Source organism: Mesocricetus auratus, unplaced genomic scaffold, assembly GCF_017639785.1.
Source record: "Mesocricetus auratus isolate SY011 unplaced genomic scaffold, BCM_Maur_2.0 Super-Scaffold_100006, whole genome shotgun sequence".
NCBI classification, from domain to species: domain Eukaryota; kingdom Metazoa; phylum Chordata; class Mammalia; order Rodentia; family Cricetidae; genus Mesocricetus; species Mesocricetus auratus.
This window is the reverse complement of record NW_024429190.1, coordinates 91,543,532-91,560,040: the sequence shown is the minus strand read 5'-3', so window position 1 is coordinate 91,560,040 and position 16,509 is coordinate 91,543,532. Positions and strand designations below refer to the sequence as shown.

The following is a 16,509-nucleotide window of genomic DNA, read 5'->3' as shown; positions in this document are numbered from 1 at the left end:
AGGAATGTCAACCAGGGAGTCATCAAGTGGCTCCCCATGCAGACACAGAGGCTTCCTCCCTCTGCTGAGGAGCTCTCCAAGGAGAGCAGCCCGCACGCTGCATCAGTAGCCCCCAAAGTGTCTCTCTCAGAGAAGGAAGTGTCTGATCCTGCACCGCCCAGCACAGAAAACCCTCCAAAAGCTCATGCGGCAGCACCCCGTCTGTCGGGAACCATGCCCTCTGAGCACTTTCGCCTGCATGGGCACAATTACCAGGGCTAGAACGTGATAACTGTGAGCAATGCTTCCCTGAGTCATGGGAAGGAAGCCTTTCCAGTTCCTGCTGCTAGCTGAGGGTAGCAATGCATGAGACACCCAGTTTCAACCGCAGGGTGTGTGTGAAGGATCCACGCAAGCTGTCAGGATGCGCCTCAACCAGCGGCAACTGATGCCTCACGCGGCTCACAGGCTCAAGTTACCACCAAAATGCTTACAGTGTTTTGGTTTTTTTAATAGTGATTCCAAACAAAAAATAACCCAAACAACAGCATTAATATAAAGATATATTCCATAAAAGAGTTTGGCAGGTCAAAGAGAAGTTATCACACTTCCTAAAAACACAAGCATTCTTCTTCCTCTAGCCTATAGAGAATGATTTAAAAAACTATAACATCATCATCATCATCATCATCATCACCATCATCAACACACACCCACCAGTATCACCAGTATACACCACACTAGAATGTACACCTCGGCAAGTAACTGAAGGTAGGCACTCAACCCCTGAACGGTGAGGACAGACACCAGCTACACAGAAGCATTAGAGAGGAGCCCAGCCCAAGGAGGACAGACACCCAGCGTGCCTCGGGAGGATCCAGTACTTAAGACACACATCATTTTCAAGAGCAGCCCCAGAACAGCACTGACAGTGTGCCCATGGCAGAGGAGCAGTGTCTTCGTGGAGGAGTCACCACGGGAGTTAAAATAAGACGTGCTGAGCTTCCACACAGCACCTGGTGTCTGGCTCACAGGGGCCTGGCTGCAGAGTGTCGCCCTCCAGGGACAGCACACTTTGGGCCACTAGCTGCACGTGGTCATGAGAGGAAACCTGGTTTCCAGCTAACTCGAGACCTTGGGCTCCCTGGAGGGCAGTAGGGAGAAAGGGTCAATCAGAATTCAAGTTCTGGTGGCAGTTTCAGTAGCACCGAGACCAGAAGACAGTGAAGCCAAGCAGGGGTGCGTGGAGGGAATGTGGACTAGAGGGAGAGGCTGTCACAGCTGGTTCCTGAGACACTCAGGGAACGGAAGAGGACAGCTTGGTCCCAGACACTGGGTAAGGCTGCTGAGAAAGGAGTGCCGGAGAGAGGCAATGAAGACATGCCGCAGGAACACTCTTCCCTATAAATAAACTATTTACACACTTTAAGACAGGAGAGCTGGCTCTCAGCAGGCTTTAATGCTATGGAGACACAGGCTGTTCTACCCTGGGAGAGCAGTGTAGGCGTGGAAGGCAGTGGCGAGATGCTTCCCTGGGACCAGTTATGGCTGGCTCAGGCTTACTTCACTTGGACACGGCTGAGGATCCTGCAAGCCGGGGGCATGTTTGCACCACCATGAACCCTGCTGGCACCCGGGAACCCACTTGATCACTTATCCCTCCTCATGCTGCTTGATCCGACGGATGCAGAAGTTGTCCTTAACCTGCTGGTCCAGCACAAATGCCCCACCCACATAACATAAGAGTTGAGCATGGACCTAAGCCTTACTGAGTGAGTAGGGGCCTGCAGATGCTCATGGGCTCCAAGAGGGTCCTCAAGCCCTCCCTGCAGCCACGGGAGCCATCTGTCCTCAGAGTTACTACTCCACATGAAGACACATTCTCTGTCTCTGGGCAAACCCCTTCAGAGATGCCATGTCAAGTATGGGCAGATGAGAAGGGGCCTTCGTCTTCAGCACCAGCAAGAGGAAACAGAGAGGTCACGTCACACTGATGCCGAAGACTGGGGTCTGGCTGTGGGTGGCTTCACCTCCACGTGTGGCTCAGCTCCACTTGCTGCCTCTGCTTCTCAGAAGTGATGACCTGCCTTCACTGCCTCGATGTCTGAGATCAGGGTCCTCGCCAGGAAGATGCCGAAGATCTGAAAGCAAAGGCAAAGGTGAGTGGCCCCACAGGGCAGGGAGCAGGAGAGCGGGTGGAGACTGCCTACATGGACTCCCTCACCTACCCTGCCAGGTCATGGGTAAAGTGCAGGCAGAGCTTGAGCAAGGTGCCAGACCTAGCCCAGCCCATGGAAAGGAGCCCAGGACAGGCTGCTGCATCCCTCAAGCATGGAAGAGGTCAGAGCAGGAGGCACAGAGCAAAACAGATGCTCAACCTGCTTCCAGGGAGTGAACACGCCGCACATCACAGGCGAGACCCACAGATTTGAGCTCTAGGTCAAACTGAAAAATAACACCAACTGTTCAGAACCAGCCACGTGCTGGCGTGATCCCCAGGAAAATAGTCACGCAGCCATGACCCTGAAGTCTGCAGACATACCCTGACCTTAGCAGGCTGGAATGTCATGAGGGACGGGTGAGGCTTTTCTACCTAAACTTGGAGGGGTGCTTGGTTCCTCCCCCTTCTAAGTTGTACGTTTCATAACTGAAGCAGGTCTCTCTGAAATCTTCTTTTTCTGCCCACTTCACAAACTTTTCTTTCCCACAAGCTTCTCTCCAGTCTTACTCTGTAGTCACCCGACACAATGGCAGAGTGAAAAAATAAAGAAATGTCACGTGGCTGCAGCCAGTTCTACCCCAGCCACCTCTTCAAGGCTGACGCGTGTTCTCTGTGGAAACACAGCCTCCACTGTCCCAGAGCTGCTCAAAGGCTGCCGGTGCCTCTTACTCAGGGGCCCTAATAAAACCGGCAGTTTCCCCAACAGAACTGGGTTCTTGACTTTTCTTAGATTTTTCCAGTGGGCATCAGCCACCCCATTCACCCCTAGGCCACCAATGCGGTTCACATGAAAAATCTGTTTCAAATGAATAGGTACAGCTTTAAGCCACAAAGGGCAGTGGGTCACAAGGGCCTCTGTGGTGAGGGGAAGACTCCAGAAGTCCAGCCAGGGGACAGGGACATGAAGTCCTGTCCCAGCAAACTGGAAAGTCACCTCCCATGCCAGAGTACCTAATGCCTCCTTAAATCCTACTTCAGTCTACCAGAAGGGAAGGATCCCAAAGAGGTGACAGTTACAGACCATGCACTCCAGTTATCCTGACCACTACACAGGCGATACCATATGAAGCCTACTGGGCCCTCCAGAGAGGGTCACAGCTGTCCCGTCTGTCTGCCCCAAATGTCTTCCTTCAGGTAGCCAACTTTGGGGGACAGAGGAGCCACAGCCCATCCTGGGTCCACCCTGCAACATGCACAGGTGCCACCGTACTATACATATTCATGGACATGCACCTGGGACACTGTTTCCTAGGCCAGATTCCTTCACGTGTGCTAAGGGCCCAGTGCTTGAATTCTGGGGCATACCTGCAGCAGTGAGATGGCAATGAAGACGCCGGCCACAATGTAGATGTTCCTGGGGAGCCAGCCTTCCAGAGCCTGGATGCATCCTTTCGTAAAGATGAACTCGTCCCACTTGCTCTTCAACTGCAGAGAAACAGCACAGGGGCCTCAGCCTGAGCACGCACGATCCCTGCCCTGCCCTGCCCTGCCCTGCCCTGCCCCCAGAGAGCCCGGTTCTGGATGGGGCAGGGCAAGGCACAACACACAGATGCTGTGGGTTTGGGGGCTAAACGAAAACCACAGAGAAACCCTGCTTGAGAAACACACTCCAGATTCAGGCCAGGCCTCTCCCAGGGCAAGCTGCTATTCTATCACCTACCTAACTAAATGACTGTTAGTTCTTCTCTGAGAAGAGCCACAGATGAACTTATTCTGGAGACATGCAAGGGCACTACAGTCAGAAACATGGACCTGGGGTCATGGCTTAGCCTTGAATTTTAGCTATCATGTCCTGATATCCAGTTGGGAAATGTATGTCTTTCAAGGTACAAGTGAGGAAAGGGATCCCAAGCTTTCGCAAAGAAGTGGGCAGAAGAAAGGACAGCGGTTCCCACAAACATGGCTCTGGGAGACAGAGTCAGCCAGCTCCCCTTCTACCAATCCTTCTGGAAAATCAGAGTCTGGGGACCCTGTAACAGCACACACCCTATTCTCATTACCTCCTAAGTGACAATCAGCCCCAGTTTCTTCCCCACCAACTCCCTCCATGTCAACACAGATGCAACATTAACTCATGTCAGGGGCGTTATGAGATTCCCCCATGCCATCACTGCTCCCCCCTGAACCGTGAAGACGGGTCTTTACAGATGACTGAGGCCATCAGGATGCAGTCTAATCAACTGACAGCTGTCCATGCAAGAGACTAGGACACAGGCGTACACAGAGACAGACCATATGAAGAGGGGAGAAGATTCCAAGCCCAGGATATAGGCCTGGAACAGATCCTTTGCAAACAGCCTCAGAAGAAGTCAACTCAGCTGACAGCTTCATCTGGAACTTCTAGGCTCCAGAATTGTGAGAAAATAAATGCCTGTCTGTCATTTGAGCCTTCCTGTTTTTACATTTTGTTTTCACTGCCCCACATAGCGATGAGATTCTTAGCAGGAAAGCTGGGTTCCGTACAGATGCCTCTCCCCGGCTCTGTCTGTCTGGGATGCTAAGACAAAGCATCATAGTGGCCTAAAGCACCAGAGACTTCTTCCTCGACACTGTAGAGGCTTAAGCTTAACACCAAGGCACTGGTAGAGTGCGCCTGGTGCTGCGTTCCAGTTAAACAATGTCTTCCCACCAAATTTTCACATACCGAAAGAGACAGAAGGCTCTTGGGATTTTTTTTAAAGATATATTTATGTGTGTAAGCATTATGGCTGCATTTATGTCTTCGTACCCAGTGTATACAGTGCCTGCAGAGGCCAGAAGGCAGCACCCATCCTCTGGAACTGGACTTGCAGGTGGCTGTGAGTCACTGCATGTGTGCTGGAACCAAACTGGGTCCTCTACAAGAGCAACAGTGCTCTTCACCGCTAAGCCACTCTTCTCCAGGTGCTACTGGGCCCTTTAGCAAGGTCAGTAATCTCAATCATGAGGACATGCCTTCACTGGGGACTAGGTTTCAGCTTGTGAATTCAACAAATAGCCTGTCACTGTGAAACTAAGGTCAATGAAAGACTTCAAAGATGCAGATAGACTGTTCTAGTGTCCATGGCTAAGAAGGGGGATTTCTACATTGCCTGATACCCCTCTTTTACAACAGAAGCCACCAGAGAACAGCCTGCGGTGAGGGCGGGGTGCGCCTTTCTGGCCACCTTATCATCCCCAAACCCTCCCTCTCACTGAGGTCTGAAAGAAGCACTGGATTCTGAGTCCCACCTAGTCCAGGCAGCTCCCTCTTGCTTCTGCCTCCATTTGGGGTCACGCACCTCACAAGCTTTATCCGCAATCCCTTATAATAGATAACTCTGTTCCCAATTCCACACTATTACTAATGCAGTGATAGGTTTAGTGGTATAAGGGTTTTAAATCTCTCTGTGTGTGTGTGTGTGTGTGTGTGTGTGTGTGTGTGTGCGCGCGTGCGCGCTCGCACAGACACAGACTTAGCTCATTTCAGGCTTAGATGTGACCGTCTAACTGAACCTTCCTGTCTCCCTATTCCAATTGGCACTTTTGTTACAGCAGTAGGTTAGACCACAAGACTAAAACCTAAGAAACAGTTCACTAGAACTCTTTGAAGCTTTGTGTTGGTATTCTTACCTGAATCCTGACATCATAGCCACACTGCGTGTTCACAACTTTTTGCTGTAAGAAAAGCAGAAAACTTAAGTCATTCTTGTCCTGTCAAAAACCTGGTGGTAAGAGGCACTAAAAAAATCACAACCAGAGACAGGAAATACATGCAGAAAGTCCATCACAGCTCACGCCCTGCAGTCAACTGCCAGCTCCCCTTCCAGGCGAGCACAGGGGTCAGTGAGCTGCTTCTGTGGCTGTTTAGCAGCAAACTTATAGACACAGAACCAGGACTCACTCTGCCTCATCAGCAGGATCACAGGCCTGGACAGCACATAGGCAATCAGGCTTGGCTATATTTTCAGGAACTAAGGACACTGGGATCTGAATTTCACACAAATTCTTTTACAACACAAAATATTATACTTTTCTTTCTTGTACCATGTTTGAGGTTAGGGGAAGAATACCCCCAAAGGCTTGGTCCATGGGGTGCTGCTACTGGGAGGTGGTAAAGTCTTAAGGAGATAGATCCAGGAAGAAGCAAGCCCTGAGGTGCCTAGGAATGTATCCTGTAAGGGGTGATAGCACACTGGCTACACTCACTGCACCAACACTTTCAACACCCTTGTGTTTCAAACATCCCTGGACACCTCAGACATCACTGTGCAACCTCAGCAAATGGCCTCTCCCACACTCAGGATCCTATCCAGGTAATAGAGTGGAGGCTTGTTTCTCAGAGGCTGTGGCTAGGCATCACAGAGCTACACAAAAGATTGCATAGGCCTGATCAATACTCAAGCAGAACACAGTCTTTCTTGACAGGTGACTCAAAGTGCTCAATTTCCAGAACCCCAAGGATTTAGGCCTTAGATAGGAATGAAAGCAGCTGAAGAAGCTGCTAGAAAATAATTCACCGCGGAGCTGCTGTCCCCCACATGGACTGTATAACCCTACAATCCCCGTGAGCTTCTGGGCACTGAGTCAACTCTGCAGATAAAGTACGAAAGGAGGTAAGCCTCCTTCTTTACCCAACACAGAGCCAAGGTGCAACCCTAAGAGCTTTCCGGAATGTGTGCACAGGATTTCAGAGTTGCAAGGACCAGAGAAGCGGTGGGAGAGGAACAGGGAATGCACAACCCTCCACGCATGTGTTGGAAAGCAGCAGCCTGGAAGGCTCTGGGAGTGGCAGGAGCTGCTGGGCTGCAGAAGGGACACACACTCACCGCGGGATCCGGCACACAGCAAGAGAAGGGGACTCCACATTTCTCTCGGCTGTAGCTGGCACCGCTGCAGTTGAAGTAGACGTTGAGGTCCCAGTCTTCAGGGCCATAGGCCCCACAGCACTGATTCTGAAATCACAAAAGCCAAGAACCACATGAGGAAGGCCAGGGTCACTCACCCAACACAAGTATCTCAGGATGGCAGAGACAAGCATCTTCCCACCACTCAGACAGAGACACCAAGGCCCAAGGAGATGCTCAATAACCCCAACAAACGGTAACCCTTTAAGAAGGAAACAGGAGCCGTGCTATCTCCTCTGTCTAGGCCCCAGCAGGCTAAGATCCAGTCTAGGCCCCAGCATGCAAAGTTCCAGTCACTCCTTGACAGAGTCCCAGCCACGCTGAACCTACTTCCCCTTTAAAGGCTCTTTGATGCACCCCTTTCCTAATCTAGAGAACACTGCAACACTGCATAACAAGCCTTCCCCCTAATAACTGGCCATGGTGGCCCTGACTAAGTTGTTTGGCCTCTTATGTAAAATAGCTGCTGACGGGGTGAGTTAGGACGAGGGTGAACAGCAACAGCAACTCACGAAACTCCAGCCTTGCCCTGCAGCCTCGCCCTCCACTCTGCAGTACATGGTGCAGCTGACAACAAGCCCTCATCAGCCTACAAAGGTGCGGCTCCAACCCACTAAGAACCAGGTTCCCTACACTTACCTGTGATGCTGGCCCGGTGACAGCAGTAGCCAAAACAAAGGCAACAGTAATCTCTGTCCCCTCACATCCAACTTTTCTAGTAAAAATCCATCTTGCCCATCCACGCTCCTCCACTATGCAAGAAGCTTTAATGGTTCATCCCAAGCCCTAGAACTTACTGGATCCCTCTTTATTTTTAGGAAAAGAGGAGCTGGAGCTGAGCATGGCAGAGCACAAACATTCCCCTAATTTCAATAATCAGGAGGTTGACACTTGTAAGCTTGAGGGTAGCCTGGGCTATACAGCAAGACCCTGTCACAAGAGACAGAGACAGGCAGCAGGAAGACCACATCCCTTAGGAAAACTCAGAATAACGTGCTAGAGACTAGCAGACCACACCGTATGACTACAAAAGACAGAGACAGAACAAAGACAGGGCAGCAAGGCCATCCAAAGGGGTCTAGAACACAGGATTCTCCCCAGTCAGTAACAAGGCACAGGAGCCCCCTGGTCACATAAATGGGTTTTACTGGACCCCAGGCTACATGCAACAGGGCAAACAAGTTTTGGTTAATAACAGTGGGCCAGTTATTTTTAGTGCTTTCTGGTTTCTCTTTGGAACCAAGTGTTCCATAGAAAAGACATTTCGGAAACCAAGCTTCTGGGAGAGGCAGATCAAACAGGCCACTGTGGCAGGCAGTGAGTGGGTTCATCCTAGAGGCTGGAGCAGGCAGGGGAAGGGGCAGGAAGACTGAGGGACACAACCTGAGCCTGCTTATTCAACCCCCTGGGAAAGTGAGAGGTCACATCTTCCATCTGAGAAGGCTTCCTCCAGGCAGTTTGCCCTTCTCAAACAGGAAGAAGAAAAGGTCCCAGGGAGGAAGGAGACAGGAATAGCTCCTGTGGTGAGTCACAAGTCTAGGGGGAGGAGCTCTACCCTCAACACCCACAGGGCCCAAAACCATGGGGAGGACTGCGGCTGTGCTGACCTCCTTGCCATGCTGTGTCAGATCAGAGGAGAGAAGGCCTCGCTGCCCTCTTAGCTGCGGGGCACCCCGGAGTGGCCAGAGGTGGCAAAGGGCATGTTCTAGCAGGAGGTCTGTGAGGGGCAGAGCTTACAGCTTTCTGGAGCGAGTCGATGAGGTTCTGTAGATCAATGTCATCCCGATAGGATCTGATGTTGCTCTCGAAGAATTCCCGAAACCGGTCCCTCACCCAGTCCTGGAACAGAAAGGCCAGCACAGCCACGGCCAGTTCCAGGAAGAAGATGAGCACGATGGCCCCGCAGAACTGCATGGCACAAGAGGGGCGGAGTCACCTCAGCAGCCTGGCCAGCCCAGGGACCCCACTGCACCCAGGGCCACCGCCCGCTGCACAGCACCTCACCGCCCCCTTCCCCTCCCCCACCTGATGAAGCGAAGCTCTGTCAGTTGCTTCCACATGGAGCCTGCACTGGGACACTCTCTGCTCCCACCCCTCCCTCCACACATCCATCCTAGACATCTCATCTTTCACTCCCACTGTAGGATGAAAACACTGAGACTCAGGCACAGAGCCTGTCTGAGGCAGCGTAACTCACACAGGACACGTGAGCTCCCTGCAGGGTTTCCCGCTACTCTGGAGGTCCCAGTGTCATCAGTACCCACTCTGCATGTGTGAGCAGGATCACAGCCACACGCAGACCTCTAGAAACATGGCTGCCCAGCTACAGGCATGCAGCCGCTGTGCCACAGATGAAGCTCTGTCTGTGGCCTGAAAGGTCTGTGTTCTCCCAGCCATAAAGGACCCTAAGAAGCCGTGCCACACCTAGGAAACGTGCAGGAGCCTTCCCGAGAAAGCAGACAAGAACGCAGGCATGCACAGACATGTGCACTCAGCCTGCCCTCGAGGAAGTGAGATGCAAAACTCTGTATTCTGAAGGGGGGGGACTAGGAAATGTGTGCTTTGCTTTTCAAATGAAGAAAGCCTGACCTAATAAACTCAACAGATAATAAATCATGAAGAAAATAAGAGTGTTTTCCTCACCAGGTGCTATTTAATTTTAACTGAATACATTTAAAAAGGAAGCAGTATCTAAATATAAAACTAAACTCGTAGTTATTAATATTCTGCTAGAAAATTAAGAACTGTACCCTGTGCATCCAACAGATTCACACCCAGGAGGAGGGAAATGATTTCTTAATGCTACTGGCAACCCTGTTTGATCTTAGCCAGGAAGGGCAAAGGTGGACAGCAAACAATCCCTTTAGAACTTCTAAGGGGAGCTATAAATATAAAGCTAAGGTGAGTAGAATCCCCACAATCAGCAGGCTCCTCCTATGGGGTGTGGGTCATGAAACATGTTTGTCTCCCAAAATCTTCCCTTCAGTGAGGCAGCAGGTTCAGAAGACTGCTCTCATGGGACTGATCAAGACCCCCTGAATGTGGGTGTCAGTGAGGAGGCCTAGGGAATCTATTGAGCCTTGGGCAGTAGATCAGTACTCATCCCGAGTATACACATGGACTTTGGACTCCCATCCAACAATGTGAGATGCACTCTCACCCTGAACTCTTGGGGGAGGGTCTAGGCCCTGCCCTGAAAGAAATGACAGACTATGGATACCCCCATGGAGGGCCTCACCCTCCCTGGGGAAATGAGGGGATAATGGGGGGGGGGGGGGAGGGCGCGGGAGGAAGGGAGGGAAAGAGAGAGGGACCTGGAACTGACTTGTGAAGCAACCTTGTTTCTAATCTAAATTTAAACTTAAAAATAAATAATAATAATAATACAAAGAAAAACCAAAAAGAAGAAGAAGAAAAAAAAAAGAAGAAGACTGCTCTCTGCTTCTCTGCCTGGGCCGGAAAGCAGATGTCGGCCCACACCCCTGGCCCACCACATCCACGGCCCCCCACCCTCAGCTCCAGGACCACTCACAAACTTGAGTAGGCAGATGTTCTCCCGTAGGGCCCCCACACAGCCTGCAAAGCCCAGTGTGAACATCACCACGCCCACCATCAGGACCAGCACCACAGGGTCGATTCCATGCAGCCTCGTCACCTTGGTGAGGTCGGACAGCACACCCTGGAAGAGGCAGAGAATGCAAGGTAGTAGTGTCCCTAGGATGGACCAAGGGCCCGGGGCAAACTGTCAGCAGCTAGGGCAGGAGCCTGCTTCTCAAGGCTCAGTCCTGTCCTGAAGAGCCAGGCCGGAGGGCGTTCCTGCCCACGTCCTAGAGCCCTGAGTCTAGTTAGTACCCTTATCCGCCTCAGAACCCAGACCCTCCCCTGAAGTTCACAGGCCACACTGAGGATGGGGCTCCTGTGGCCCCAGGTCCAGATCGCTCTCCATGGCCTGTAGGGTACCTTGGCCAGGCCTCAGAGGAGTGGAGTCCTATGGCCTGTGGTTAACCTTGCTAAAAGCAGCCTCAAATTGAGCATTTTGAGGAAACACACCCAGCAAGGGTAGATGGATGACAGAGTGTTGCCCATAGAACTTTCTATGATGGAAGCATCCTAGAAACACTGTTGAAAGAGAACCACTGGCTGTACTTGCAATTAACAAGTGGAAGGAAGCTAGGGACAAATAAGAATTGGTTTTTCATTTTTAATTAAATACATATGGTAAGGGAATATTGAGTGGCCCAACAGGTAAGGGTACTTGCTGCCTTGTCTGGTAACCTGAGTTAAATCTCTAGGACCCACATGGTAGAAGGAGAGCATGGGACCTACTCCTGTAGGTTTTTTTTTTACCTCTACTCATGCAAATACATAACTACATATGCACACACCAAAAAAAGCAGTAAAAAATTTTAGAACATGTATGTATTTATGTAATATTTAAAAATTATTATTGTAACTAGTACCAACCACAACTGACAGATAGATTCTGTGAATTCAAAGGTGAGGGGGGGAGGGCTGCCAGAACAGGCAGCTGTGGAGGTAGCTCCAAGATCAGGGCTCATCTAGGTCAAGCCTACTGCAGTCCCAAATACAGCCACATGGTGGCATTACGAGGCCCTGGCTGCTGCCTCCAGGTCACTGGGACAGAGACACTGCATTGTAGTTTTTGCCATCAGGGGTTCACAGACCTCCTTGAAGGGTGCCCAGGCTGAAGAGCTGACCTCATTCTGTTCCTAAGACCATCACGTGATAGCTCTGTTTCCTTTCTCTGGGAAAAGCAGCAAAAGGTTCCACCACAGAAGAGGAGTGCTTCAGCTTCGGGTCCCCCTTGCTCCTCCTTCCTGTAAGAATTACAGCTCTCCCCCCTAAGCTACTAGCACTAACCTAGGGTACGGGCAGCACCATGACCGACTCCATCTCGCCCCTGCAGCTCTGAGCTCCTAGAGTACCAAGTGCCCCCTTGGTCTAGCTTCACAGCGAGAGCTGGCTTCTCCTTCCTCTCACACAAGGAAGCAATACACAGATTCTTAAAGAAAAGACACACCTCCTCCCCTACAAGCCAGGGGCAGGTAACCAGGCTCTACTCGATTTTCCTGTGGGCCAAGACAAGCACTTGGGGAGTAAACATGACTCTGCTCAGAGACCTGCTCACTTGTTCCCAGAAATAACAGAAAGAGCTAGGAGGAAGCCCCAGGCCTGCCTTGGGCACAGCTGCCACATCCTGGGGTTGCTCTTCCAGTACTGGCCTAACTGTGCATGACCTCTGGGAGCAGAGCCAACCTTTAGAGGCACGTTCTTTCTGAGGTTAAACTGCTACCAAGCCTTCACTACACAGTTAGTGCCCACTCAACAGGCGACAGGGGGAACAATTCAAGTTCAATGGCTCTGGACTGGCTGCCTGGGACCTGGGCCCGGGCAGAGGTTCCACGTACCTTTTCGCTCCATGCCCATAGTCCGACTCCAAGGAAGACAACTCCAGCCAACTGAGCAGGCGTAGAGGGAGGGAGGAAGGAGAAAAAAGAGGTCAGAAACCAGTACTAGGAATAAAGTCTACATTCTTGTCTCCTGTCCAGGGTGGCATTTGATTCCTGCAGATGACAGGGGCTCTCTATACCTTGAAAAGGGACAGACATAGAGATTGCAGATAAGCGGCACCTATCTCCCCAGAAAGGCTGGTGGCTGGTTTCTACCCCCAGATGGCTGCATGACCAGAGAGTCAAGGCAGAGATTCTGAGATCAGTCCTGGAGAGACAGCCTAGTGCTGACAAGAGGCTGTTCCTTCCTTCTTACCCACACTCACCCTCAACTCACGTCAGTATGCAAGGCACTGTACTCTGATGACTGCCAGGGTTATCAGAGGCCTCGGGCCCAGCTGACACCTGCATGGGTCAGGCCAGCTGTGAGGCAAGACTATAGGATTCAGACACCCTACGGGGACAAGCAACTACTCAGGTCACTGGCCAGAGCTATGCATCACAACTATACACAGCATGACACACATGTGATGGGGAAATAGTGGGGTCTTAGGTGATGAACTAAGGTTAGCCACAGTGAGCACAAGAGAGGCACTGTACCTCAACCTCCCTCATACAGGGGCTCACTCACCCAAATGCACCACATGGTCCTAAACCAGAGCAGGTTCCCGGCCCCCATATAAAAGTAAATGCCCCATGTCTGCAAATGGAGCTGCCTGTTCTGCTGTTGGTCTTTCCCTATTCGCTGCTTTCCAGCATGCTGGCATTTCCATGCCATTTATCCGGACCTCACAGTAAGTAACAGTGCTAGCTAGGTTCCTCTGTGACTCAACTTTCCACATGGCATTCTCCAGCTTTAGGTGACCTCTGCCTATTTTTTTCTTCAACACCAGACCCATGTGGCTGGGACAGGAAGGAAAGGCCTGTGATAAAAACCCTGGGAGGTTTCTGTGTTCTCTGGATCACAGATCACTGTCACAAAATGTACACGGGCTTAATATTGGTTGTCTCTCTGTGAGGGCTCACAAGCTTACCACGGCTGGTTCAGTCAGCATTCACAGATGAAGCCAGGCCAGAACTCCAACATCTCCATTTTATAAAGCATAACGCTGGCACCCAGAGTAAGAGAAGACCAAAAGGCATGGCAGAGGGAAGGGCTCCTCCCAAGCCTTGGTTCATCTGTTCAGTGCTTCTTCTCAAAAGCAGATACTGGTAAGCACCCTCAACCTTGAGGACTAGTTCTCTGAGCCATCCCATGCCACAGTGACTTCTTAGTAGATAAGCTCTTTGTTCTCCTGGACGCTACGTCCCCTCTCCCCCACTCGTTTCATAATGGCATGGGAAGCAAACCAGCAGGCCACCATACCACTCCTTAAGGTAACCAGTGGCTTACTCCTCTTTCAGCAGAGTGGAGGCCTTTTTCTCATCTGACCTCATCAGAAGTAAGGTCACTGTTGGTCATTCCTACTTCTCCTTCAATCAGGTTCAGAGACACCAAGCAAACACAGCTTGGGGCTGTTCCCCCTTGCCCACTTATAAGTTCCTTATCAGACCCCACTAAATGATGGTAAACTTAACAGTCAAAGACCCTTGGAACACTGGGGGGGGCAGAATTCACACAGCTTCAAATGCTACCCACACCCATGACCACCAGCTCTCCCCAGTCTCACGTCTACCATCTCCTTGTGTCCAGGGCCCTAGACATTTAGAAGAGAACCCACAAGAGGAAACAGGCCTCATATTCACCAACTGGCACCCTCTGCTTGTTTTGACCTTCAAAACTTAAGGGTATTCGTGACCAGTCTTCCTTCTGATTCCATAATCCACCTCTTCCCAGGCCTCCAAATAAACAGAACCATCGTTTACAGGTCCACTGTCAATTGGTATCCAAGGACTGGCCTTAATACCCCCTGTGCATACCAAAATTCTCAGATCCTCAAAGTCCCTTGAGAAACCTACACACATCATCCCTCAGGTGTAGACTACTTAGAACACCGAATGGAATGTAATCACTGTGAGAATGAATATTGCCGAAGGCAGGAACTCTGCAGACCAATTATGGTCAAAAAGCCTGTGGGAAGACCAGACAAAGGAAGTGACCTGCTTCTGAACGCACTTAACTCCAGGAGTAAGTGGCACACCTATCACTTCCTCCCCGGAATTCCCACACAGATACAGAACAAACGTAGAACCATTTGTCTGAGGTCACACTGCTAGCTGGCGACAGACTTAAGACCCCTGCCTGGACATCTCTACCCCTGACTACATATTATCTCACTACCCACAGGGACAGAAGAGTGAGCAGCACCTACAGAAGATGGACAGGCCCAACGAGAAAGAATTCCATAGAGGTCTTAGGCTGCAAAACCTTCAAACAAATGACTTACACAGCCAGGTGTTAAGAAGGTGCATTCTTGGAGTCTACGTCCCAAGCAGAGCAGAAGGATCTCTCTGAGAGTCTCCGTAGAGATTCAGAAGCAATTACAGGAGTTAAGAGGTTCCACTGCGACAATGGGTTCAAGAACCTCACAGTGTAATTCAAGGAATTCCAGGGCTTAGGTTATTAAATGAAAATCTCTGGCTACTTTCCCTAGGGTGAGCTGATTAAAAAGAGCACGCATGCAGATACACACCAACAACAACAACACAAGCCCCTCTGCATTAGTCAGGGTTCTGTAGGGGAAAAGAACTGACAGAATGAACAAATGGATACATCTATGTATAAAGGAAATTTATTAGAGTGCATTATCAGCTGTAGTCCAACAATGTAGTCCAGCTAGTCCAACAATGGCTGTCTACAAACAGAAGGTCCAAGAATACAATAATTGCTCAGTCTACAAGGCTGGGCTCTAATACCAGTGAAGGAATGGACCTACCAGCAAGAACAAGCAGGCAAAGAATGAAAGCTCCCTTCTCCCATGTCCTTATATAGGCTACCAGCACAGGTGTGGCCCAGACTAAAGGTGGATCTTGCCATCTCAAAACATCTGGATCAAAAGTGTGTCTTCCCACTTCAAATGTACTTACCCAAGCAAAATAGACTCACATTAAAAGTGTGAGCATCTAAACCCTGCTAGATGGGAGGAGGAGAAAGTTCAAGCGGGTCAAGAGCAGCCACCCAGGATTCAACCTTGCACAACTGCTCTAAGCACATGTGTAAGCGCTTAGGCAACTCTTGTGGGCTCCAGACATCCTGTCTTTCTAGCACTAGTAAGGCAACACTTTCAGGATCTGCTCTGGTTTTTGGTCAATCTACTCACTAACTCAGGCTGATGCTCAGAACCAGGCCCTGGGTCTCCTTGTAGATATCTCAGAGATGAGCAAGCACAAGGGAAGCCCCTGAAACACCATGGTGTCCAGAAAGGACTGAATACACAGCACAGGTCAGAAGCCCAGGGTCCAGGCTCATTCTACAAGAGTCTAGCAAGTGGATCTCCTGCAAGTCTGGGACCTTCTCGACAGAGACAGCCCCCTAGCAGGTAGGCTGGAAGGACTGGTCAAAGACTAATGGAATCTGCTTACACCTTGGAGCCCTACTCTCATGGGTTCAGGCAGAGTCGAGGCCCAAAGGGCTACCAGAGCAACCCCTCAGACACACACACCTGCTGCACTGAAGACACTGTATGTCCCCAGTGATGGTTAATCTTAATCTCCAACTGGCATAATTAGAATCAAATAGAGGACCTATCTCTGAATGTTTCCAAAGAAGTTAAACTGAGGTCATAAGACCACCATTCCACCGACTGGGGTCCTAGGCTGAAAAAAGAAAAAAGGAGGGGAGTGTCAGCATTCATCTCTCTGCTTCCTGATTGTGACCACCCCCCTAATGTTCCCTCCACCATGAAAAACTGTACCCTCAAGCCATGAGCCAGAATAAAACTCTCTTCTTCAGGTGCTTTTGTCGGGTGGCTCGTCCCAGCATGGAGAAAGCATGCCCCCAGCAGCTCCCAAACAGACTAGTATCCTAGAAAAA

The 16,509-nt window shown here is 50.6% G+C and overlaps 1 protein-coding gene across 1 annotated transcript in view; it reads right to left on the bottom strand.

The window, feature by feature from the left end:
- Positions 1 to 469: 469 nt before the first annotated feature.
- The window catches only part of Tspan14 (tetraspanin 14), a 57,031-nt gene continuing 40,991 nt past the window's right edge, over positions 470 to 16,509 (bottom strand). The window contains exons 3-9 of the mRNA XM_040747661.1: positions 12,495 to 12,545; positions 10,598 to 10,744; positions 8,803 to 8,973; positions 6,988 to 7,113; positions 5,792 to 5,836; positions 3,506 to 3,625; positions 470 to 2,120 (exon numbers count right to left, since the gene is read on the bottom strand). Of these exons, the coding sequence (XP_040603595.1) occupies positions 2,049 to 2,120; positions 3,506 to 3,625; positions 5,792 to 5,836; positions 6,988 to 7,113; positions 8,803 to 8,973; positions 10,598 to 10,744; positions 12,495 to 12,545 (732 nt within the window). The 3' untranslated portion in view covers positions 470 to 2,048. The remainder of the gene's footprint in view (positions 2,121 to 3,505; positions 3,626 to 5,791; positions 5,837 to 6,987; positions 7,114 to 8,802; positions 8,974 to 10,597; positions 10,745 to 12,494; positions 12,546 to 16,509) is intronic.